This window comes from Ursus americanus, chromosome 10, assembly GCF_024610735.1.
Source record: "Ursus americanus isolate L20-20 chromosome 10, mUrsAme1.1.p, whole genome shotgun sequence".
Classification (NCBI taxonomy): Eukaryota; Metazoa; Chordata; class Mammalia; order Carnivora; family Ursidae; genus Ursus; species Ursus americanus.
Genome location: NC_142136.1, coordinates 3,869,898 through 3,894,726, shown reverse-complemented (window position 1 = coordinate 3,894,726; position 24,829 = coordinate 3,869,898). Strand labels below are relative to the sequence as shown.

The 24,829-nt window shown below is 40.3% G+C and overlaps 1 protein-coding gene across 2 annotated transcripts in view; it reads left to right on the top strand.

The window, feature by feature from the left end:
• MYO16 (myosin XVI) overlaps window positions 1-24,829 on the top strand; it is a 580,200-nt gene that overhangs the window by 291,215 nt on the left and 264,156 nt on the right. For both annotated transcript variants that reach the window (XM_045772942.2, XM_087864977.1), the window contains exons 12-14: window positions 4,039-4,104; window positions 14,201-14,328; window positions 19,730-19,835. In XM_045772942.2, the coding sequence (XP_045628898.2) occupies window positions 4,039-4,104; window positions 14,201-14,328; window positions 19,730-19,835 (300 nt within the window). The remainder of the gene's footprint in view (window positions 1-4,038; window positions 4,105-14,200; window positions 14,329-19,729; window positions 19,836-24,829) is intronic.

Genomic DNA, 24,829 nt, shown 5'->3' with positions numbered 1-24,829 from the left:
CTGTTGTGTTAGTAGTTTTCACACAAGTTAGCCATTCGGGCGGCTGTGGTCTCCCATTGTGGTTCTAGCTCCCATCCTCCTGCTGACTGATGGTGGTGACCGTGTGTGTCACTCATTTGGCCATCTCGTCTCACTTGGTGCCCATTCAGTAAAAATAAATGGGTTGTTTTACTTTTTCTTCTTGGTACGTAGGGATTTTTATATATTCCGGATACTCTTTCTTTGTTAAATATGCACATTTGCAAGCATTTTCTCCCAGTCTGTGGCTTGCATTTTTGTCTTCTAGTTGGTCTGTAGGTGGATAGAAGCTTTTGCAGTTTTTACGAAGTTCTTTATGTTTAATGTTTGTCCCACTTAAGAAAATTTGGCTTGGGCCATTTTCTTACATTTTCTTCGTTCAGTTTGGTTGTTTTAACTTTCACATTTAAGGTGTATTACCAGTGTGGAAGTGATTTCACAATGGTACAAGAGGAGGGTCCAGACTCATGTTGCCCCATGTGGATTCTCCTGCTACGTTGCACTGGTGCCTTTGTGGTGACCAGGTGACCCTGGGGAGTGGGTCCGTCTCCAGAATCTGCCTTCTGTTGTATGGATCCGAGATATCTTTTTTTTTTTTTAAAGATTTATTTATTTATTTATTTGACAGAGACAGCCAGCGAGAGAGGGAACACAAGCAGGGGGAGTGGGAGAGGAAGAAGCCGGCTCCTAGTGGAGGAGCCTGACGTGGGGCTCGATCCCAGAACGCTGGGATCACGCCCTGAGCCGAAGGCAGACGCTTAACGACTGCGCCACCCAGGCACCCCGGATCCGAGATATCTTAATCACTATAGTAGTATAATAAATCTTGATATAGAAGTCTTCTATATATCATGGAAGGTTAATGTCCCTCCTTTGGCCATGGTTACCTTCTCTGGCACATTTTTAAATTTTTGATGTCTTGACCATTCGTATCAGATGTCTTTCTAGGCCTTTTTCAAACTTTGATGCTATAATAAATGTTATTTTCTTATTGAAAATATTGAAAATAACAAATTTCACTTTCTTTTTGTGTGTTACAAATATAGAGGTATAATTTGATTGTGAACTTCATGTTTTATCTGCCAAACTTGCTAAATTTATATGTAAATATTGATTTATATGGAGAATCTTTTGGATTTTCTGCATATACTGCCACATATTATGTAGATCATGACTTTTATTTTTCTCTTTTAAATCGATAACTTCCTTACTTTTTTTCCTGTTTTATTTCACGGGATGGCACTCTTAATGAAAAGATGATGGGAGGTGACAATAACCTAAGATAGGCATCCCTACCTCATTTTGGATCTCAGGGAAAAGCTTTCGATATTTTATCATTAAGCAAGTTGTTTGCAGTAGCTCTGCCATAGGTATGGTTAAATGTTATTAGATTAAGGGAGTTCTTTATATTAATAGTTTTTAAAAGTTGTTATTTTTAATCAAGAGTAGGCATTGAATGCTATTAAATTTTTTTGACATTTATTGATTTTATGACTTTTTATTATTATAAATTACAAGGGTTGATTTACTAATATGAAGCCAACCTTATGTTTCTAGAACAAATCCTATTTGGTTGAAACAGATTATCTGTTGAATGTATTACTGGATTCAATTTGTCAATATTTTGCTCAGGATTTTTGCATGTACTTTAGGAAGGAGAACAGCCTGTAATCTTCCTTTCTTTCAATATACTACTTAGGTTTGTAATACCAAGTTTATGTAGCCCTCTTAAAATGAAATGGTGTTCCCTCTAAAATTCTTTCCTGGAATAATCTGTAATTGCTTATTTTGCTTATTTTGTTCATCAGTGTTGGAAAGAATTCACTAGTGAAGTTTAAATTTTCTTTGAGAAAGGTTTTTAGACATAGCTTCAAATTTCTTTTACAGAAAAAACTAGTCAGATGTTCTCTATCTTCCTGTGTTTGTTTTGGTAAGATGGGTTGTTGTCCACATTATCTAAATATCCATAGTGGCAAAAATGTGATTCCAAACATCTCTTCATCTCTTCTCATGTCTATGTTGTCTGTAGTAAATGTCGTATGTAGAATACTCATAGTTTGTGCATTTTCTCTTGTTTTCTCAGTCTTGTTTTATTATATTGTTCAGAAGACCACCTTTTGACTTTTGTTTTCTATTCCATTAATTTCTGCTGTTATACTGATTATATTTCTGTATATTTTGATGTAATTTGATGAGGTCCTTGAAAAGTATACTTAGATCATAGCTACCAGCCTTTCTTCTTTTTTAACGTTATAAATAGCATATCAGGCAGTAATTTCCATACTAAGTATATCTTTGGTTGCATCTCACAAATTATGATGTGTTATAATCAAAATATTTTCTCATTTGCCTTGTGGCTCCTGTTTTGGCTCATAGGTTATTTGCAGATGCATTGTATAATTCCCAAATGTTTGATGATTTTCTAGTTATCTGTTATTAATTTCTGTCTTAATTCTACCGTGATCAGAGTACATACTCTATGTGATTCAGGTCCTTTAAATATAATGAAACTGACCTGTGTTCAATTTTAAAGAATGCATATTCTGCAAGTGTTTGGTAACAGTGCTGTATATAAGTCAGTTAGTCACTTGGTAATTTTTTATTTCAAGATTTTATCTGCTTATTCCATGAGTTACTAAGAAAAAACATTGTTTAAATTGTGAATTAATTTTTCTCCTTACAGCTGTTTTTGCCTCATATGTTTTGTGCTAGATTTTGGTCTCATAGAAATTTTAAATGCTGTATCTTCCTGATTGATTTAACATTTTATCACTGTGAAATGTCCCTTTTCATCATTTTTTTTTTGTATGTGTGAATTGAGTGTTGCTAAACCACATTTTTTCTGTTATTATTGTTTGCAGGTATTCTTGCTTTATCTTTTTACTTCCAAATTTTCTTAATCTATATAGAATAATCTAGTTCATAATCTTTGTCCTTTCATTAGAGTATTTATTAGCTTTACATTTGATGTAATTACTGATTTGGGGGGGGGGTTTAAATCTATCATTTTATTATTTGACTTATTTATCCCGTCCGTTCTTTGTGCCTTTATATCTCATTACTTGTTCTTCTTTTAATTACAAAAGTATTATTTGCTTTCTGTGTTTTATTCATTTTTCACTTATGCATTTCATTTTTATTCTGTAGCAGCATAGAACTCATTATGACATTCATTTCCTTCAGTATATTTGCCATGTGTTTTAATCTTATATTTTTTATTCAGTCTGATCCTCACAAAACCCCTTTAAGAAAACTGATTCTTTAGGGGCTCCTGGGTGGCACAGCGGTTAAGCGTCTGCCTTTGGCTCAGGGCGTGATCCCGGTGTTGTGGGATCGAGCCCCACATCAGGTTCCTCCGCTATGAGCCTGCTTCTTCCTCTCCCACTCCTCCTGCTGTGTTCCCTCTCTCGCTGGCTGTCTCTATCTCTGTCGAATAAATAAATAAAATCTTAAAAAAAAAAAAAAGAAAGAAAAGCGATTCTTAGAATCCAGTCATTTCTGTTTAGGGGGAATGAACCACGAGAGACTATGGACTCTGGGAAACAAACTGAGGACTTCAGGGGAGGGGGGTGGGGATTGGGATAGGCCGGTGATGGGTGGTAAGGAGGACACATATTGCATGGTGTACTGGGTGCTATAGGCAAACAATGAATCATGGAACACTACATCAAAAACTAAGGCTGTACTGTATGGTGACTAATATAACATAATAAAAAATTATTATAAAAAAAGAAGAAAAATGATTTGGAATAAAAGAGGATTTGGCATTAAAAAAAAAAAAGAATCCAGTCATTTCACTTGTTATGTGTTTAATGGAACACCCTTGTTGGTTTTATTTAATTTGAATTTGACTTTCCTATTTCTTTATTCACAAACTTTACAACAGTTCACAAAATGTTAAAGTATGGCTTTTATTTATTTTCTCTATTTTGTACAGTGATTTTAAAGTTGTATCATTTTTAATTTTAAGTGTTCCATTTATATAGTCCACCAACTATTTATATCCTTTTCTTTTAACAGACTTTTATTGGAGACATCCTCTTGCTTGTTAACCCATTCAAGGAGCTTCCAATTTATTCCACCATGGTAAGTATAAAATTTAAAATATCATTTAAAATACCTATTCACATCAAATGATCGATTAAGAAGAACCCCAAAACAATACGTGAAGTCAAACTTCTCAGAAAATTCTAAATTGAAATTTGCATAATAATGACTTTCATTTGTTCTGAGACAAAAATGGAAAAGAATGTGATCTTATCAAAAGATTCCTTTACACTTAGAATATGTCATTTTCCTATAATTATAATCATTAGACAGACTGCTAAAATTAAATATTACTCTACTTTCCATACCTTCTTGACTAATTCAAGATCAGTTGGTTTACAGTCCTTATTTCAACATCATGACCTCTGTCAGAAAAGTTCTGTGATGTTAAAACAATGAGAATGAGAAAGGACAATATTGAATTTTGTACGTTTTTTCAAATGACTTCCCACTTTTAATTATGAGACTCTCAAAATTAAAAGAGAAATTGCTTTTGGGAAATTATTTCAGGTAACTGAACACACAGCATGATTTTCAAGTAGTAATAGATGAAGACTATCATTGCGCAAGCTCTATTTTTTTTGTAAGTACAAGGCTGGTTCCAGTGAAAGCAGAATAGCTCATAGACAGCAGCGGCACGACAAAGAGGCGACAGAGCAGACACATGTTCCTGAAGCAGGGACATGCTCCTAGATGCTGGAGGGGGAGGCGGTAGGAGAGAGGTTGGAGGAGAAGGGGGAGAAGGAGAGGAGGGGAAGGGAGAGAGAAGACGTTCTTTAAGCTCCCAAGGAATCAGTGAAGGATTCTTATAGAAATTCCTCCTGAGGTAGAGTGCCCCCTCACTACTCCAACTTCTTCCTTTTGTACCAAAGTCACTTCCACTGTTGCTTTAAAACTGCTGCACCTTGCCCACTGTCTTCGCTCCTCTCACGAAGAGCCCAGCCTTAGCCTTGGGCAACCTGAGTGTGTGGTCACGTGACGGACAGGGTAGGAGCCCTCACTGCAGTCATCTCCAGAGTTCTATCAGAGGAGTTCAGCCTGACCTATCATGATCCAGTAGACATATGCCCGGTTCATATTTTTATTTCTTTTTATGTTTGTTCTTAATAATTTCTGTTTTCAAGGATTCTGTTCATTATATTAAACTTCCAAAGGTTGGGGCGTATTATTTTCCATGATCCTATTTATTTTTTTAATGTTTGTAGAATTTCGTGGGATTTCTTTTCATTCCCTGTGTTGGTCATGTATGCCTTCTCTGACTTTTTAAAATCAATTTGCTAGGAATTTCTTGATTGTGTTAATCTTTACAAAGAAGAACATTTCCTGACTTAAATTTTTTTCTGTTGTATATTTATTCTCTATATGATTGATTTCTGCTTTTTCTTTTTATCGTCTCCTTCTTTCTAAGTTTTTGGAGTTTCATTAGATAGTCATTTAACTTAAATAGTTATATTGTCAATTTTTTGCCTTTTATAAATAAGTATTTGGGGCTTTTTATTTGGCTTTAAACATGGCTTTCTGTATCTTTGATACTTGACAAGTTCATTATTCTTCAATTTAAGAGAGAGAGATAGAGAACCCCTGCTATTTAAAGCTATTAATGTGTTGTTTCTGGCTTATACTTATGGTATTACATTGGATCATAGAGTCCATAAGAATCTTATGGTGAGACAAAAGCCAGTTTTATGTAATTGCGTAAAATATATACATATATAGCTATTATGTAAACTCTTGTATAGATCTAGAGGTCAAATTCTAAGTATTAGGGAAAATGTGCCACAATAAATTGTTTTGGCATGGCATTACTTGTCATGTTATATTGTATCTCAAATGGTATAGACCTGTGACTTTGTGGTTTCTTCGTTTCTAGGGTGTTAATAGTGTGGCAATTTTACGGCTTCAAGTAATGTGTAGTATTTGCAGGTCTTTCAGAAATACATGTTAACAGAGAAAAGGAGAGACCTTAAGAGACATATTTCTTTATTAATGTAGAAATAGAACATGACGCCCTGAGATTTTTGTGTGAACAGTTCATTCACACTTAAAACGGTGACTGCGACATATAACTTACATGCATCATCCTTTATATCCATCAATTCCAGTGGACTCTGGCATAGAATGTAAGAGGAAAATAAATATATTTAGGTGAAATATGCATGGATAAAAAGCTTAAATGAAACCGCCCACTTTTTATATGTCATAATGAGATTTTACTGTATTGGGTGCTTTTGGAATTCATTTCCATTATGTAGAATCAACTAGTTTGCACTTTCCTGGTCTACAAGTAATAACTCACGATATAATTATAGATATTAGGTAGATATAAGGACTTAATTTTTAGGCTGAATTAGTGGGCAATCTTAGTATCTTGCAGTTTTAGTATCCTCTGTAGCAATCTTAGCATCTTGCAATTTCAAATCAGTTACTCAGTATGGAGCCACATCACGTTATCTCACTGTCCTAAGGACATGCAGAAGAAAGTTTCACTTATTTCTATGCGTATTGATTATATAATCACGTGTAGGCTTATTATCTTAATTAACAAATTCTGTTCAGATAGTTTAGTTTCTTCCCTCGTTAGTTGAATAAAAGAAGAAACTAAAACCTTGAATATGATTATATCTGTAAAGATTATATAGACCAGGAGAATGACTTCTGTGTTTCTTGTTGAAATATCCGCATGCATCATCTGTTGCTCATTTTAATTTTGTTACCATTAACTGTGTTATATTAAGCTTTGCATAACATTCATTTCTTATTTCTAGGAGGCCATTCATCATGGATATAGAGCCCTCTGTGTTGAACGGCATTTTGCCACTAATAGAAACACATGGCAGCAAGCAGCCCTATCCCTGAGCTGGCTGCGGGCATAAAAAATGTTGAGGTGATGTGAGCAGTCACTGGGGAGGAATGGCACCTAGTGGGCCAGTAGGCAGACAGTTCTAAATGAAGTATAACCAGCAGGGAGGGGACTCACTATTGTGCTGCCCATTTATGTTGAAGGCAAGTGACATCACTCATTTTACACACATAAAAGGTAGAGGAGAGGGAGAAAATAGAAAAGCAGCCAGATCTTTCTGAACAGGCTTTGCAAAAGAAGCAACGTTATAATCAGGAACAAGAATGCTTCATCAAACCAAGAAACATATATTGAGTCTATGAAACACAATCCGTTACGTTCGATATTTGGGGTTGCTAAGTAAGAGTCTCCTCATCCTTAGAAACTGCGTTGACAGGCTAGAGATGATGCATCACTAATGATAAAAGTAATCATAGACTTCACTTGTAGCTGAGGACAGGAAGATAGCTGTATTGAAAATGTACACTATTAATTGACAAGTCAGGAGGTTGAAGGGAAGGAAATCTTACCCACCTGAGAAAGGCATTACTTCGAAAAGCAGTGTGATTGGTGCAGATTAAAGGAATGAGTTAGATTCTAGTAAGGGGAGAGGAAATATACTTTGGAGAATTGTCTAGCACCACATAAGAGAGACAAAAAGTGTAGGATCATTGAGAAGAAGGCACAGACTAGTCTTATAAGAGCAAGAAGTTCAAAAAGTTAAAAAATTGAAAATCTGGTGTAGATTTAGACTACAAAGCTAAGTTAGAGAGTTTGGATTTTAATTTTAGAAAATAAAGACCCCCTGGAAACAAATAAGTCTGATACAAATAGTGTTTATAAGTCTGTCGCCATCAATTTGAGAAAAAGAGACATTTAGGCAAGACGACAGTTAGTAGGTGCAGAAATAATCCAAGAGCAAGCCTAGTGCGGGGGCTCTGGTGGTAGTGCGCAGAAGCCGAGTGAGTCTGTGAAAAGACGGGGAGAAGAACCGCAGAGAATTTCATTTGAGGAAGAAGTAAGAGAAGAGCATCTCTTAAAGGTACAGGTTTTGAATTTGTGAGTGTAGGAGAATCTATAACAAAAAAGAAAATGAAAGAAAAGAAAAATTGACGAGGAAAAACCAGGTGAATGTATGAAGTTTTTGGAGGTTAAATTGAAATCCTGTTGCAGTTCTAACTTGGACGCAAGATTAGGAATAATTCACATAGATATTTCATTTTATAAGGTTTCTAGGATTCACACCAAGTTTAAGAATGAGGTAGAAAAACAGTAGAAAGCACTGAAGGAGGGAGAGCAGGAGGAAGGAGGTGGTGGAAGAAGAGGACAGGGAAAGGGGTAGGGGGAGAGGAAGGGAGGAGGGATGGGGAGACTACAATGACAGGGCAGATGGCGGCCACTGAAGAACCAGGTCTAGGGACCCCTGGGGGGCTCAGTTGGTTGAACCCCTGACCGGCTCAGGTCTTGATCTCAGGGTCCTGGGCTCGAGCCCCGTGCTTCGGGCTCCCTGCTCAGCCAGGAGTCTGCATCTCCCTCTCCCTCTGCCCCTCCCCCTGCTTTTGGTGCATGCTCTTTCTCTCTCAAAAATAAAAAAAATCATTTAAAAAAAAAGGTCTAATGCATCGTTGAGGTAGTAATTAGAAAGCACAGACATCTTGGTGGTTGTGTCATTGTGGAAACCAGTGAACACATGAATGTCACGAGAGCGGACGCGTCAGCAGTGGGTACGCGTTGTCCCCCTCCAACGCTGATGTCAGACTTGTCTCAGATATTTCTCACTGTCCCCTTTACTGTGGACTTCACAAACCAAAGATATATGTCCTGGAAATCTCAATGTGCAAAATAATGATGGCATTCCAGATAAAAGACCTGGAGATAATTTCTCCAGATTATATTTTCGAGTACACAAGGATACAGAAACGATCAGTACCCATTTTCTCCTTGTCCTCTATTGGTGGCGGATTAAGCTCTCCCACTGTGTAGAACGGCATCTCGTGTAGGGTGTCAGGCTTAGGGCTTCATTTCATTTTCAGATTCCGCTTGCTGTTGGTCTCCTGATATTCCCACTGCATGTTCGAGTTGGGCGAATAGCTGGGGTGACTGAGCACAGTGTATCACCCCTGGACAAGAGGGGCTGGAAGGAGGAGCTGGTGTTGTCTCGGGCTTATCACGTGGCAGGCCTGCTGCAATGAGTTCTACGTTTATCATCACTTCTACTCAACAAAGGCAAGGCAGTCAGGATAAGAATTATAATTTCCACATTGGAGGTGAAAACGCCAAGCCTTAAGTAGAAGGAACAAATTTTCTAAAGTCTTCCGTGAGTGGGAGGGACAGAATTTAAATCCAGGATGTGCAACCCCAGAGCAAATGATGACGGACTCTTCTCAGCAGCACAAATGCAGAGCCCAGAGGAATTTTGTTTATTATTATATGTGATCCTTTTTAAAAATGAAGTGTTTTTTTCAGAATATGTCATCTATATGTAGTTGTACAGATAATGAGTAGGCAATCCAATCAGGCAAGTAGAGTGACATATCCGTACCAGGCTGTGAAGCCAACAGCCTCTGCAAGTCAAGCCGTTGACATCAAGGAGGTTTCATGGTTTAGGGGACATGGACAGTTGGGGAGCCCTGTCATCAGTTGTGGGACTGCATGGTTGGCTTCAGAAAGCAGAAGAAGCAGGATTCTGCAATCTCCTGGCAGTTGATTGACAGGTGTCATGCATGGTGGAAAGTAGGAGGGAGGTGATTCATTAAAAAAAACAAAAACAAAAACAAAAAAAGACCTTATTCATTGGAAGCAGAGCCAAGCAGAAGGAGGTACCCATGAATGGGACTGATGTGATGTCCTCTCACCCACGAGTTCCAGTCAAGCACTTAAAATTTCCAGTGACCAGAATCCTCTTGTTCCCAGGTGATGCAGATGGGGAGAGAAGAAGGTGAAGGGAGAGAGGAGGCATGTGGGAAGGGAGTGGCTGCTGCTGAGGGTAGTTGCTGGACCCAGTGAGAACATGTAGTAACGGTAATAATGAAAATGACAGCAGCAATGATAACCAATCTGAAGGTTACGTGGCTTGTCGGAAAACTGAAACCACATGGGTGAAAATCTTCAAGCTTCGATAGAAATAATGAAGTAGAATTGATTATTATCTTAATTAAATGCACTATTATATTAGCATTATTATTTTGTATTTACATTACTTATAAAGCCTAGAATCAGCATCGAGCTAAGCATTACCAGGTGGTAGCAACGGAATATTCTACAACATAAAGTCTAACACTGTATGGAAAGGAGAGGGCGTGTAAGAGAAGGGGTCTGAGAAATGTGATTACTTTGATTATCACGAAAAAGACCTAGACACCCAAGATCCCTTACACATCTCATGTCTAGTACAACTTGGCCTTAAGAGAAGATGTGACCCTGAGGACTTTTGAAGAAACAGAGTAGGAGTCACATATGCTCCTGGCTCTCTTCTGTCTCACCTTGTTTGTAACATCTAATGAAATTCTCAGCAAGATTTTACAGATGGAGCTTAAGGGCATTCTGTTAAAATTTGATTAGGCCTGTGTTGGGCTTGTATTAGTGTTAGTGCAAGTGTTCGAAAGGAGCAGATGTATGTCCTGCAAGAAAATAGAGCTGGGCTAGAACTCCCTGGGTGGTTTATGAATTATAATGTATACATCACTATCATTAATTCTTTTGATATCCATTTTACATTCTGGAATAATTAAAAAATACAAAAATCAGAAAAGATCTCAAATAAAGAAGTCCTGTTTGTTCACGTACACTCCTGAGATTGGGATGCAGCTAGAAAAGTGTGCTAAGAAACATCACACCCTACTTCAACTGTAATGTTTTTTTCTGTGTAGAACAGAAAATAAAGCTTTGTTTTAATTATATGGTGTCTTAGATTAGATGGTGTAGTGTGCTATGAACGCAGGCAAATTCCTTTTCATAAGCAATGACAACCACTCTCCCGAAACTATTATTCTTTTATCCAGTCATTTTTTTAAAAGATTTTATTTATTTATTTGAGAGAGAAGGAGAGTGCGTTCAGGAGCAGGGGGAGGGGCAGAAGGAGAAGGAGAAGCACACTCCCTGCTGAGCAGGGAGCCCAACACGGGGCTCGATCCCAGGACCCTGAGACCATGACCTGAGCTGAAGTCATATGCTTAACTGACTGAGCCACCCAGGCGCCCGTCATCCAGTCTTTTGTATGTTCACTATACATGGGCACATATGGTTGTCCCGCTTACCTGTGGTTTCAGTTTCCATGGTCTCAGTTACCCGCTGTCAGGGTCAACGGGGGGCCGATCCTACTTCTGATGTAGCATCAGAAGGTCAGTAGTAGCGGGACCCTGCGTCACATGCCTGTGTCATTCACTGCGCTTCATCTCATCACGTAGACAATTGATCATCTTTTATCATCACAAGAAGAGGTGTGTGTACAGGACAAGAAGGTATTTTGAGAGAGGCAGAGAGACTGCGCTTGTACAAGTTTTATTACAGTATATTGTTGTAAGTGTTCTGTTTCGCTATTAGTTATCATTTGTAATCTCTTACTGTGCCCAATTTATAAATTAAACTTTATCATAGTTAGGTATGTATAGGAAAACGCATAGTGTATGTAGGGTTTGGTACCCTCTGTGGTTTTGGGTGCCCCCTGGGGGTCCTGGAACATAGAGCACACGGGTAAAGTGGGGAGACTACTGTACATAGGAAAAAAACCTGCAAATACCATTATTTTCCATTTTAGTTCACTCAGATATATTGCTGATATATTCAGATATATTGACTATATCCTTTTACAAAACAAATCTTTGTTAGTCTTTGTGCTTTTTTATTCTGATAGTTTCAGTTCTCGATAATTTATTCTAAATGCCCTATAGTATTTTATCATATTAAAACACAATCCGTTATATTCATCCATTAAACCCCATACTGATTTTTAAATTATTGGCATGTTTTCTGCTCTTACAAAGAGTGCTAAGAACCGTTTCATGTGTGCATTTTGCTAATGTTTGATAGTTTTTTCAGAGATTCCTGGTCAAGCCCACCTTAAGTTTAGAAGTTGTTACCAAATCACTGTTCCAGTCAGTGAGAACAGCTCTGCATAGTACAGGTGCATTTTTCTAGTGCTGGAGAAAACTTTCTTTTGAAACCAAGTTCCACCACTAATTAGCTGTGTGAACTTTGACCAGTTACTAACTTCTTCGCTTCAATTTCCTCACCCTTAAAAAGGAAGGTCATTCTCATACCCAAGTCATAGATTTCTAAGAGAATTGGATGCATATGAGGTACTTAGAACAGCAGCAAGCTCATAGCAAGTGTAAGCCATTGTTATTATTATTAAACTGTTTATAAAGTTACCAGTATTTTATATCTGTCACCTTCCTGTTTGAAATGGCATTTCCCTAGTTACCAGAGTTTTCCGCTTCTTTTCTCATATTTATTAGTTATTCTTTTCTGTTTGTATTCTTTGTCCAATTTTCTATTTTATTTCCAGTCTTTTTTATTTATTTGTGGGAGTCGTTTATAAGACATTGCTAATGTATTGATAGTACACGTAGCTTAATCTCCTCTCTGTCTTTGATTTTTATTGTATTACATACAGATGTTTGTGGTTGAACAGCAATTGTCAAATGTACTGTTTTGATATCGAGTGATCCTGCCCATTATAATTTGTGTCTGGGACCCCTATTTCCTTATTCCAAAATCATGAGAGTATTATTCTGTTTACTTATGTAAATGTTTTATGCTTTGCTGTTTGTATTTGGGATTTAAATTCATCTTGAATTCATTTTTACACAAGGCATGAGATAGAGATCAGTGTTTGTTTCCTTTACTAGTAATCAGCCCATCCTTTATGACTAATGCATGAAACAGCCCCATTTTGTACCCTAAATTGACACCCATGTGTGGGCTTGGGTTGAGTTCTTTAGGTTGTCTCAGTGATCTCTTCTTCTTGTGTCTGCACCAGAACCATGGTATTTAAGGATTTTGGCTTTCTGGCTTTTTTATACAGTGAGCAGGGTTTCTAAGAGTCCAGTTGGATGAATTTTCACGAGCCCTCAGACCGAGAGCATTTTCCACACTCCAAAAGCCCCGCTCTTTCCCCTCTGCGATCACGAGCGTCTTGGCCAAGGCACCACTGACCTGACGTCTATGGTGTAGTTCAGTTTTACTTGGTGTTATACTTTATCTTATAGAATGTTCTCTCCTGTGTCTGACAGATTCCGCTCAACATTGCGTTCCTGAGATTCATCCAATTATTTCTTATAGCTGTAGGTCACTTATTTTATTTAAAAAAAGTTATTTCCCCCCATGATTTTAAATGACTTCAAGCATATGAAAAATTTGCAGATAAATAGCACAAATCACTTGTTTCCCCCAACCATTTTCAAATGATTTGCTGGTATGCTGTCCCATCAGCCTTGAATACGTGTGTTGTGCCTTTCCTGCAAACAGAGGCGTTCACTCGCAGTGTAACCTCTGTACCACCCCTGCCATCAGGAAACTGCTCCTGATGCACTGTGACCATCCAGTCACGATGCCTCCGTCAGGTCTTTCCCATCGCCCTCCGGTAATGCCCACAGAACCAAAGACCCAGGCCGCCATGACAGGACAGGCGTACCCGTCCATCTTCTGGTGAGCTTCCCGCCCTTGACAGCCTTGAGGCTACAGGCCTGTCACTTTGTAAAAGAAAAATTAAGTTTGTCTGATATTTCTTCCTGACTCAGACATCTCCCTATCATTCAGTGTTTATTCTAATGTAGTAGAACTTACTAGAAACTCAAAGGGACTAAACACACTGGCACCATGGCAATCCTCATCAATCACTATGTCACTGAAATTAAGTTCATTTTTGTTTTTCTGAGAAGTTTGTAAGTTCTTCTGTGTTTCAGCTGCAGCTGTTTTCTACTCAGATTACAAACCCTTTCTGTCTTAAGGTTCCTGAAATGACATGTTGCCGAGCGACACTGTATGTGATGTAAATTAGCGTAGGTTCACCTTACTTCCTTGGGTTTGTGTGAGTTGCTCTGCTTAAGGACGGCACGGTGATTTCGAGCCTGTGAACCACGTAATGAAGGAGCAAACATCCGCCCCTGTTCTATCACTGTGAACACATAAAACGTGCTGAAAAGGGCATAATTTCCCAGACGTTTTGCGGTTACAAATGGGTCTCAGACATCGGGCTTCCCCGGCGTTTGAATACTGGAAATAAGTCAGCTGTGTTCTGAGGGGGGGGGAGCTGGAACCTTCTCACCGATGTCTGCCTCCCGCCCTGCTCGGCAGGTGTCTCAGCTGTACCTCAGCAGCACGGGCCAGCCCTGCTCCACCCTGCCGCCTCACATCTTCTCCTGCGCCGAGAGAGCCTTTCACCGGCTTTTCCAGGAGCAGCGGCCCCAGTGCTTCATTCTCAGGTGAGCCTGCCCCCCGCCTGCCCCTCGCCCGCCCACCCTCCGACGGTGCGCTGATGTGCGGGGGGCTTGGGCAAGACCGTCCTCCTTTCCTTGGCTCACGTTTATGACTCCTCAGCACCTGGCGGGCCAGTGTCTTCGCAATAAAGTAATTTGACTTGTTACAAAGGAGAAACATCTCTGTTCTTAGAAATAGCTCCAAGTGTGGCGGAATCAATATCAACACGCTTAACCTGAAACTCAATTCATTCTGAAGATTTACTACTTAGAACCAGAGTGTTTTTGCTTTTAAACCTCGGGAATCCCCGGGAAAGAAAGGCACCCACTATTAGCACCCACTCTGTGATGTGGTCCAAAATTCAAGGTCCAAATTATGACCCTGCGATTGCGGGTTTTCCCATCTGCTTCCAGGTATTTACCTTAGCTTGTATTTTACCAAAAGTGTGCATCCGGAAGTATTTTATACTGAAACATCATGGTAACAGGAGCTCGTAAATAGCAAGATGCTCCAAACAATGATTTACATTGGAGCAAAAATTCACACACACACACACACACACACACACACACACGGCGTAGAGGTGAAATGTGATTGTGTATTGATAAAGGATTAAAGAATTATTTAGGCATTAAAATAAGATCACCATTGAGAATTATGCTCCGTGTTAGGGGTCACCTCTAGCAGAGGGGACTTCTGGACATCCTCAAGGCTTTGCCCAAGTTACGATCAGTAGTGTTGGCTGGAGACTGAATGTGTCAACAACACTTTGCCCAACTCATCAAAGTGAAATGAAAGATAGTAAACGTGGACACCTGGATAGAACCCAAAAGACATTTAAATACTTAAGTAAGCACTTTATTTCTACACTTTTACACTATCAATGTGATCAGAAGTTCCGGAGAGGTCAGATGGATGGCTTGCAAAGTCAGTGTCCTGGTTTTCAAAGTAGCACGCCAGTGGTTATTTTCACTCTTGTTCTGAAGTGTCCCCAGGGTAAGGGAGGCCCTGGGGCACGGGTGGCCCCAGCTGTTCTTGAATCAGGCAGCTGTGTTTTCATCTGCTTTATCTGTCCAGTTGTCTAGTCTAACTTTGACCAAAAAGGGGAACACTTTTAAAAAATCATGAGACTGTGGGGCATATATACCAGTGTGGTCAGTAATAACAACTGATGTTTTTTGAGAACTTAGTAAGTGCCAGACCCTCCATGAGATGCTTTCCACATATTCTCTTATCCGTTGCCTTAGCGATCTTACAAGATAGGTATTATTATTAGCATCACGATTTTATGTGTCAGGTGACTGTGTATTAGGAGGAGTAACTTATTAGTCTAGGGTCTCTAGTTAGTAAATAGTGAATCTGGGATGTGAGCCCAATAGTGTGAATTAGTAAATGGTAATTAATTTGTCTAGGGTCCAGTAGATCTATGTAGGATGGGAGCCCCTAGTCTGGCTTCTGGGCCTGAAAGCAGCTTACCCACCAGTGCATGGCCGGCCCCCTGAGGCCACCCCAAGGAGTTTTCCAGCACCCCACCCCGGGCTTCCCTAAAATGATGGCCACAAGTCCATGGATTTTCCTAAGTTCTTATTGAATCCACTTAATTCTTTTGAAAGACATTGGTCCATAGGAAAGTTCTGAGTTGACAATGAATTGTATCCTTTGGGAATCTGCTGGTTATAGATTTCACAGTATCTAGCAAGTTCTTTCAGTAAATAAACCTGTTTATCTCTAACACAATGCTTTCTTTTTTTTTTTTTTTTAAGATTTTATTTATTTATTTGACAGAGAGGGAGACAGCCAGCGAGAGAGGGAACACAAGCAGGGGGAGTGGGAGAGGAAGAAGCAGGCTCATAGCGGAGGAGCCTGATGTGGGGCTTGATCCCAGAACGCCGGGATCACGCCCTGAGCCGAAGGCAGACGCTTAACCGCTGTGCCACCCAGGCGCCCCCCCCCCATGCTTTCTACGTGAATTTGCCCATGGAATTGCTTTTCCAGTAGGACTTGTTAATATTCTGAAGAAGAAGTGTTTTTTGGGGCATTTTTAAAGGCTAATAATGCCATGTATCAACCAATTTTTCTTTAAAAAAAATGTCTTCATTCAGGTTTCAAGAAATGAAGAGCAAATCTATGATCACAAGGACTTATTATTTTAGTTATTCTCTTTCTTCTTTCAGGATTGATGTTTTTATGTGGCTTCTCTTGCCTAAGATAAAGGCTTTCTGCATTTATTACACTAATTCATTGAAATTAGTAAATTTAGAAGTCAGCTAAATACATTACTTAAAGATCATTTTTGAGAGTCTATTGTGTCTTTAAAAGATTTATTTGAGAGAGAGAGCAGGAGGGACAGGCAGGGGAGAGGGAAAGAGAGTCTTAAGCAGACTCCTTGGGGAGCACAGAGCCCTACGTGGGGCTCGATCTCACGATCCTGGGATCATGACCTGAGCCAAAACCGAGTTGGGTGCTTAACAGACTAAGCCAACCACGTGCCCCAAGAGAGTCTATTGTAACTTACAACCAGCATTTACAAAGGATAATTTAAGATTTGGAGTTCAAAACACAAATATGCCTGGAACAGCCATCCTATAACCTAGGACTAGGGCAGGACTTTTTAAATTTTATTCTCAAATTTTAATTTTATTTTTCACTTTGTTGTTGAGTATAGGCCCCACTAGCACACTAGGCTTCATCTTGAGGAATAGTTTTTAATAATTTTCAGATCTTTGTCCTGGGTTATAACTGAGAGTTTGGTGTTCACCATAATCTATCTTATCTTTAATTTTCTGAAGGCTTGATAGATGGTTTTAATTAATTGTTAGAGCGCATGTGACAAAAATCCATTATCCTAACAGCGTGTGGAGCAAATCTAAATTAATGTTATATGCTGAACATACAAGTAACTTGTGAAGTATGCGGTATAGGGTCTGCCTCTGTCGTGTGCAGATTTAGCAGACAAGGCTCTAAAATTCTTATGGGTCCCTGATTGGCCCCACCCAAGGTCTCTGGTCAATTTCTCATTGAATCGTAGACCGGATTTGCAGGTCAAGGGATGTTTCTTGAACACAGTGAGCTAGGATTTCTAGTTTTAATGTGATATCCTATAGAGTCAACCCAAACTATCATATCCCGTATCATTTTTGTTCTTTCATTTCCTTGTATTTTACTCAAAGTTTAAATGGAATATGGCCATGTTGAGATTTTGTGAGATAGTTAAAATGTATGGGATTTTAGCTAGCTAAGAGAACTGATCTTTTTCTCTACTCCTACATGTCATGATAGAGTGTGTGCAGTGGTGAGGGAAAGGGAGGAGCTCAGCTACACACCCTCACAGGTGCCTGGGGTCGTCATGTCCGCAGATTGCTGGCCTCATCCACCTTGTAGACTCACCCCGTTTCAGGTTGCATCGCACATGCTTGGGAAGCGCTGGTTGAGATTTTCTTGTTGAATAATCGCTGCCTTCCATTCTACCCCTTCTCCAAGAATCAGCTCACCCCCCACCTCATGCGGAAGTCTTTCCTGGTTTCTTCCATCTCTGGGCACACTGCTCCTTCACCTGTGGGCACCTTGTTCGCTGTGCCCTGCTGCATTTTAGGCATACATCACTCATGTGCTTAGTGTTTACTTGAGAGTATCCCCAGTGATGGCACAGGGAGCAGTATCTTTTCACCTCGTTAGCCCTGCAGCCTAACATAGACTTGGACACATAGTCGGCCCTCAGTAAGTTTCATCTACAGGAAGGAGCACTATTTTTAAAAGGAAAATGCTGTTTTCAAGATCTATCCCTGAACGAATGTGAACAGCATCTCTACAAAAACAAGATTTATGAAACATCGAATTATTTTGCTAAGTAAGAGAATATTTATAACACTAAATACAAGTGTAGAAGTTAAATTTCCACCACGAAAGAGCTAAATTGTTCTCTGAAATTAGAAGGCTAAAAGCAAATGTCTTTGAACCCAGAAAAGGAGGTCGTTATCCTGGGTAGGTCTTTGTCACCTGCTACCCTGCTAGTGTGGTTGCTCTAAAGGTCGTTAAAATACTTATGGTCAGTGTAGAGGAGGGGAATAGTAGCATTTGTTAACAACGTGAGACATGAATAAAAGAAGCAAATGTCAGCTCCTTCTTTTCTGACAAACATCTTTTAATCAAATTCATTAGTACAAATGATCAGGGGAGAAGCCTGAGAAATCAGCACTAGTAAAGAGTTTTATATATATTTTTAATTTTTAAGCTATCAGATGAATAAAGACTGTTTTCATGAATAAAGACTGTTTTCATGAGCATTCTATCTGGAAGCAGTAAGAACTTTATTTTATATCAGTAATTGGATTTTTAATCCTCCATCATCTCAGGTCAGAAATATAATATAGTTATTATTTATAACAATTAGAGGAATTATGGAGCGCCTGGGTGGCTCCGTTGGTTAAGCATCTGACTCTTGGTTTCAGCTCAGGTCATGATCTCAGAGTCCTGAGATCCATCCCCAAGTCAGGCTCCATGCTCAGCAGGGAGTCTGCTTGAGATTCTCTCTCCCCCCTTCCCCTCCCCCTGCTTGCTCACATGCACATGCACTCACATTCTCTCTCTCTCTCTAAAATAAATAAATGAAAACCTTAAAAAAGATTAGATGAGTTATGGAGTATACCTGAGAAATATCAAAAGTACTCTCCTTATCAATAACAAGTTTGGTGAGTGTTCGTTGGTCCCTAGAATGAAGGAAAACGGAACGCGCAGAACGTCAGACTGACAGCAGCCTCAAGAGGCACCTGGCCATTTTAGGATCTGCCACGTGCCAGGCGCCTTCCTCACCTGGTCACATCTGACCGTCTCAACAGCTTCGTTTCAGGAGTTGCTTGCTTTATGTTCATTTTGAAGAGAAGACAAGGGAAGCATAGAAAGGTTTCATGAGTCTGGAAGGCTCCGAAAGATTTAGCAAGGTCATGTGGTATAGCTCTAAGACACCTGCATCCCTGCCATGGAGGCCGTCCCTGGGGGCCACCACACTTACCTTCATTTACGAAGCTGAGGACAACTGGATGGTGTCTTTCTTCTCAGCCTGATGTCTGTCTGCTGTAATTCACCTACGTGTGTGGTTCTACCCTGTGAGACGTTGGATGGCGGACTCACATCCCACCGATGTGACGTCCAGCATCTAGAGACGTTGCGTTAAATTCATACATCGTCGCAGCATCCAGAACACCATAGGGCAGGTGACATAGTACATGTGTACTAGATATTGCGGATGAACAAATCAAGGGAAGAGTTAGATGATACCATACACACATTAAAGGTTGTTCTGTCACCCCCTCACCATCTCTGTATCTGAGAATTGTCTCTGCTCATCGGATTGTTTATTACATTCTGCAAAACAGTAAACTTAGGTTTTCTCTCTCTATTTTCTTTTAGTGGGGAAAGAGGATCGGGCAAGTCTGAGGCCAGCAAACAAATCCTGAGACACCTCACTTGCAGATCCGGCTCCAGCAGGCCCGTCTTTGATTCCAAATTTAAACATGTAAGTTTCTTATTTGGGTTGGAGACTACGTTGAGCCAAGAAACCTGTAGTTTACAAGGAAAAGGAGACATCGTAATAGGACCGTAGTTTGACTGTAAATTGGTCAGGGTTTGTAGAAATAAAAGGAAAAAAAGATTGTCTGGTACAAATTAATGCAGCTCAAGTGAAGGTTTATTTTCTTGTCCACATTTTCAAATATTTTGAACATACTCTTTTATATTTGCTCAGAACAGCTGGATTGAAAACATGTAATATACTTAGAGATTGTTGTTGTTTGCCAAGAAAGTGCCACTTTGGTGTATCGATACCTTTGAAGGATTTGGCCCAATAAGCACCTTTTTGGGGGGATCATTGAGAGCTGATAACAAATACTATTTATTTATTATGTATCAATGTATGTAAAAGAATCGGTAACAGGAAGTGTTAGTGACATTGACGGGCAGGTGATACACCTTCACCCCCAGTGTTGATTTTCGTGACCTACCACATCGTGTCAGTTTTAGGCGCCCAGCACAGTGATTGGATAGGGATATGGATTGCAAAATGGTCACCACACTAAGTGTTATTAACAGACATCACTACACATAGTTTTTTTTTTTTTTCTTGCGCTGAGAACTTCTAAGTTTTACTTGCTTAGCGTCTCTCCAATACACAGAGCAGTGGTGCTCACCGCGGTCCCCGTGCTGTACGTTACATCTACAGGACTTGTTTATCTTATAACTGGGAGATTGTGCCTTTTGAGTCCCTTCACCCAATTTAGAGCTGATTTTAAGTTACATTCAGTAAAACTTACTTTTTTATGAAGACACCTCATCGTGCTCCTTCATCCACTTAAAATCTTGTCAGGAGTCAAGGAGGAACCGGAAAGGCCTCTGAGCAGCTAAGAGAAAGGCTCAGAAAAACTCAGAAATTTTACCAAAGACACACCTGCAGGTGCTTGTCTCACGCAGTTCTGGAGAGTTTTGTTAGCAGGTTTTCTCTGGCACAGTAGACTGGAGGAATCAACTCGGAAACTGCTAGAAGGGTCCTGCATGGGAGTGGGAACCCCTAGGGGGTGGGAACAGACAGAGAGATGATCAGTAACTAATCAGGAAAATGGTCAGAACTCAGAAGTGTGCTGCTCTTGAGTTTCCACCTGCAGGGCTAAACCTCCAATTTCATCATTTTATAGGAAATAACTCTAGAATAATCCAGTCATTCTCTTACATGCGCCCCATTACTTGAGGGGCTGTGGGGTCCTACCCTCTGTGCTGGCTTGCACTCAGTAGTCCCAGGACTCGGTCCCTTCCATGTGCTGTCACACCCTGTCCTAACCCCACGTGACCCCCTTCTTACCGTGTAGACCCCTGCCCACCAGCCTTCCTGGCCCTAAGACAGGGCTGGAACGGAATGTACATTTCTCCAGCATTCCCTCCCAGGTCACCCACCAAACAAATGGCACAGTCACTTTCTCATTTCCACACTGGAAACCTGGCTGTCACTTCGATGCCAGGCTTTCCCTGCTGCCACCACGATCACAGTATCCTGTCAGTCATACCTGCTGGTGTTTTCTTCTCCAGTCTCCTAGAGGTTCCCTGTTCCTTATTCTTGCTGAAGCCACCTTTGAACACGTATCACCCCAGACTGGGCCGTGGTGCCTCCGTCACTTAGTCCTTTATTCACGATACCTTATGTGGCTGCCATGTGCATGTCCCTTGAATTCAGAGACACCATCTTAGAGCCTGCCACGTAGTAGGAGTTCACTTTCTATGTAGAAAAAGAATGAGTGCATGCGTAAGATACCTGTATTTTTGGCACACCTAAGATACAGTTAATTATCCCAAGTTACCTAAATTAATTTACTCTAATAATATCAAACGAATTTAATGTGGATACACCATGTGTGTGTCACCGGGACCCTGTAAATTTTGCTGCGTGTGTGTGAGGACACACACCGTTGGCCGTGTTGCCCAGCACCCTCTCTCTCGGTGTGCGTTTCACAGTGAAGTTTGGGAAGTGCACGCCTTGCCCTCTAGAACCTCTCCTACGCAGAGCTCGCTGTGCGTGCATTTGCAGAAAGACTCTGCATTTCATTCGGTAGTTTGAGATTTGAAAGTGTCTGAGGACCTTGGTTAGCTTAGATTATTCCCTAAAATGGTGCCCTCCAAAAGTTCAGACATTGAAGATCTAGAAACCCATTGCCCTGAGAGAATTGTGCTATTTGTGTTTGGTTTTCTGTCACTACCCTTTTGACCCGTAACTGCAGGCCAGGGTTATTTCTGCCATGGTGGTGTTCACTAGGGAATATTCTGGACATTTTAGTATGTGATTCCTCATTTAGAAATGAGAGGGACTTCTGTTTAATCTAGATCAATGTAATTTCCTTATACTTTCTGCTTTTGAAAAAGAGGTCCTTAAAAAACTCTGTCTGCCCTTCTGGATTCCTACGCCTGATTCTGGAGATTTTTCTCTTTGTGAAGAATGTACAGTAAATCAGTCTGCAGCAGATCTATGGTGACATAGACGTTCATTAATGACTCTAATTCATAACCGTTTATTAAGCTCAAAGTATATACCGAGAACCTGCAGAATTCTACCACGCAGCTCAGTATAATTTAACATTTTCAGTCGAGTTGGGTAGAAGAGCATAAATTATCTTTGTTCAGATATTGTCAGATACTGACTACTGACACATAAGAATTAGAGAATTATAGAACAACATGGTTATAAAATAGACTCAGGTTAACTAATAGAATGATGGGATCTGTGGGCCTAATCGTACTGACAAGGAACAATAGTCTCCAATTTAAATTATAGAGTAAAGCAATCATTTATTAAAATGATCCTTTGTGAAAGAGCAGGCTGTGTAATTTCTAGACGGCATCCTAGATTACTTCGTGTAAATTGGCTTTGCATCTTAGCTTAAGTGAATACATTCTAAGTTGCATGTCTTTAGATAGGTGCAACTCTTCCAAATCAGTTAGCACCTGGGAATCAATATTACGATATCCATGCAAATTTCAAGTCCAACTATTTCTAATTCACATGTTTATTTTAGTCTTAAATCCTAAAAATAAGTGATTTCTTGTCTCGTGAAATAATACCGCCCAGGCTTGAATATGGCTTAAACTTCATGTCAGTTATGCTTTTTGTTTGTTTGTTTCTCTCTAAATTACAACCCACATGACTACCCTTTGGTGTCCAAAGCGTTTCTGAAAATTACCCAGTCTGTGTTTGTGCAGCGCCCAAGTGTACGTGTGGGAATGAAATACAAGTGCTGGATAACCTTCTGAATTGACTGTAAACCTTTATAACATCATAGGAATTTAGTGAAATTGTGTACATTCCAAAGATGGGCCTGTACTTCCTGCATGAAAGAAAAGTCTGATTAAGGAGATGAGTGCCTAAGGGCGTCCTTGATGGTGGAGCCTGCAGGCGTCGTGAAGTTCAGTGCAGGGTGGGGTGAAGGGAAGCTTCGTTGGGTGAAGTGGGTGAGCTTAATAGGAAAGTCATTTGGCCAGACCCGATGGGGCGACATCGCTCTGAGGCTCCCGCCAGCAGCCACGGCAATGCTGCCACAAGGGGCCACATGCGCGGGAGACATGCACAGGGCGTCTCCACCTAGGATGCTGGCTGCCTCTAGCCCAACAGTTTGCCCTGGATCTTAGGATACTGCGAGAGAAAAGCAGTCATTGGAGGTTATTCTGGTCAGCAGTTTCTGAAGAAGAATGAAGGAAGGGTGGGGACATGAAAGGAAGGGCGTGGTGGGGTGGCCGTCCCCAGAGAATCGTGTAAGCTGAGGGGTAGAGAGCATTTTCCTTGTGGTTTCCATCGATGACATAATTAAAGATTATTACTTGGAGCGTGGGGAGCAGAAGAACGAAGTGTAGGGATTTGGAGGGAAGTTGGCTGTTGGGAATCCCTGTGGACCCGTAAGCAGCCCTCTCCTCGAGGGCACAGAGGGGAAGAGCCGGATCTGGGTGGGGTCAGGGAGGCCAGGGAGAGCCTGGCTCCCAGCCCCAGACGTGGCTTGTGTTGCACTCTGATGCAGGCCACACACGTACTTTTAAGGGACGCTCCGCCGTCACGTTTCTGAATTTAAGCTCATAGGTCGGTTGTCCTGCTTTAGAAGTCTACAGGGGCTTGCGTTCTGCCCTCGCAATGGGCTTCCGAGTTCAGTGGGTTTGACCTGCATCACCGTGGAGATGGCTTTTGCTCCCCTTGTACAATTTCAAATCAGCTAAGATCAGTGAAGAAGACTGTTGTTTTGAATCCTCGTATTTGAATTTCAAACTGTAGAAGCGGGGGATTTTCCGCGGCATTGGGTTTATTGGAACATAAAAATCATGTGTTGGGGGAATAAAACAACTGCTTGGGACTTTTCACTAATTCTGGACCAGATGACTTTCAACTTTAAGGAATATTCAGCTCCATTTAAATTACTTAAATAAACATTTACTGAGTAACTGCTTTTACAGGGCAGAGTGATGGCGTCTGCTTGGTTAAGACATGGTTTTTTTATTGAGGAAGCCACAGATTTTTACTCTTAGAAAATACCGTACGTTTACTACTATGGTAATGGGAGTACATAGCTTTTAGTGGCACAGCTATTAAAACTGTAGAGGGAAAAACAGAATTGTAAATAGAAAAAACATCTTACCGATAAAATTTGAATGGGGGACTACTTAGGAAATATTTACTTGCCTCCCTTTGCTATATTTTTACTTGAAGTTTTGCTGTTGTACAACATTCTCGTTACTTTTGTTCAAAGTTAAGGTGAACAGTGAAACAGTACCAGTTCTGCTTTTTTTTTTTTTTTTTTTTGGTATTTCTCTTAACACATTTATTTAGTGCCACCTATTGGCCAAGCAGATAATTAAAGATAAAAAATGTTACTTTGGTGTAACCGGAATCCGAAGGTTGAGTTGTGGACCAAGAGAACACTTATGAGCTCTTGCATTTAGTTCAATGGGCTTGGCTTTCCAGAGTCTGATGCCTTCTGTGTTCTTATTGTG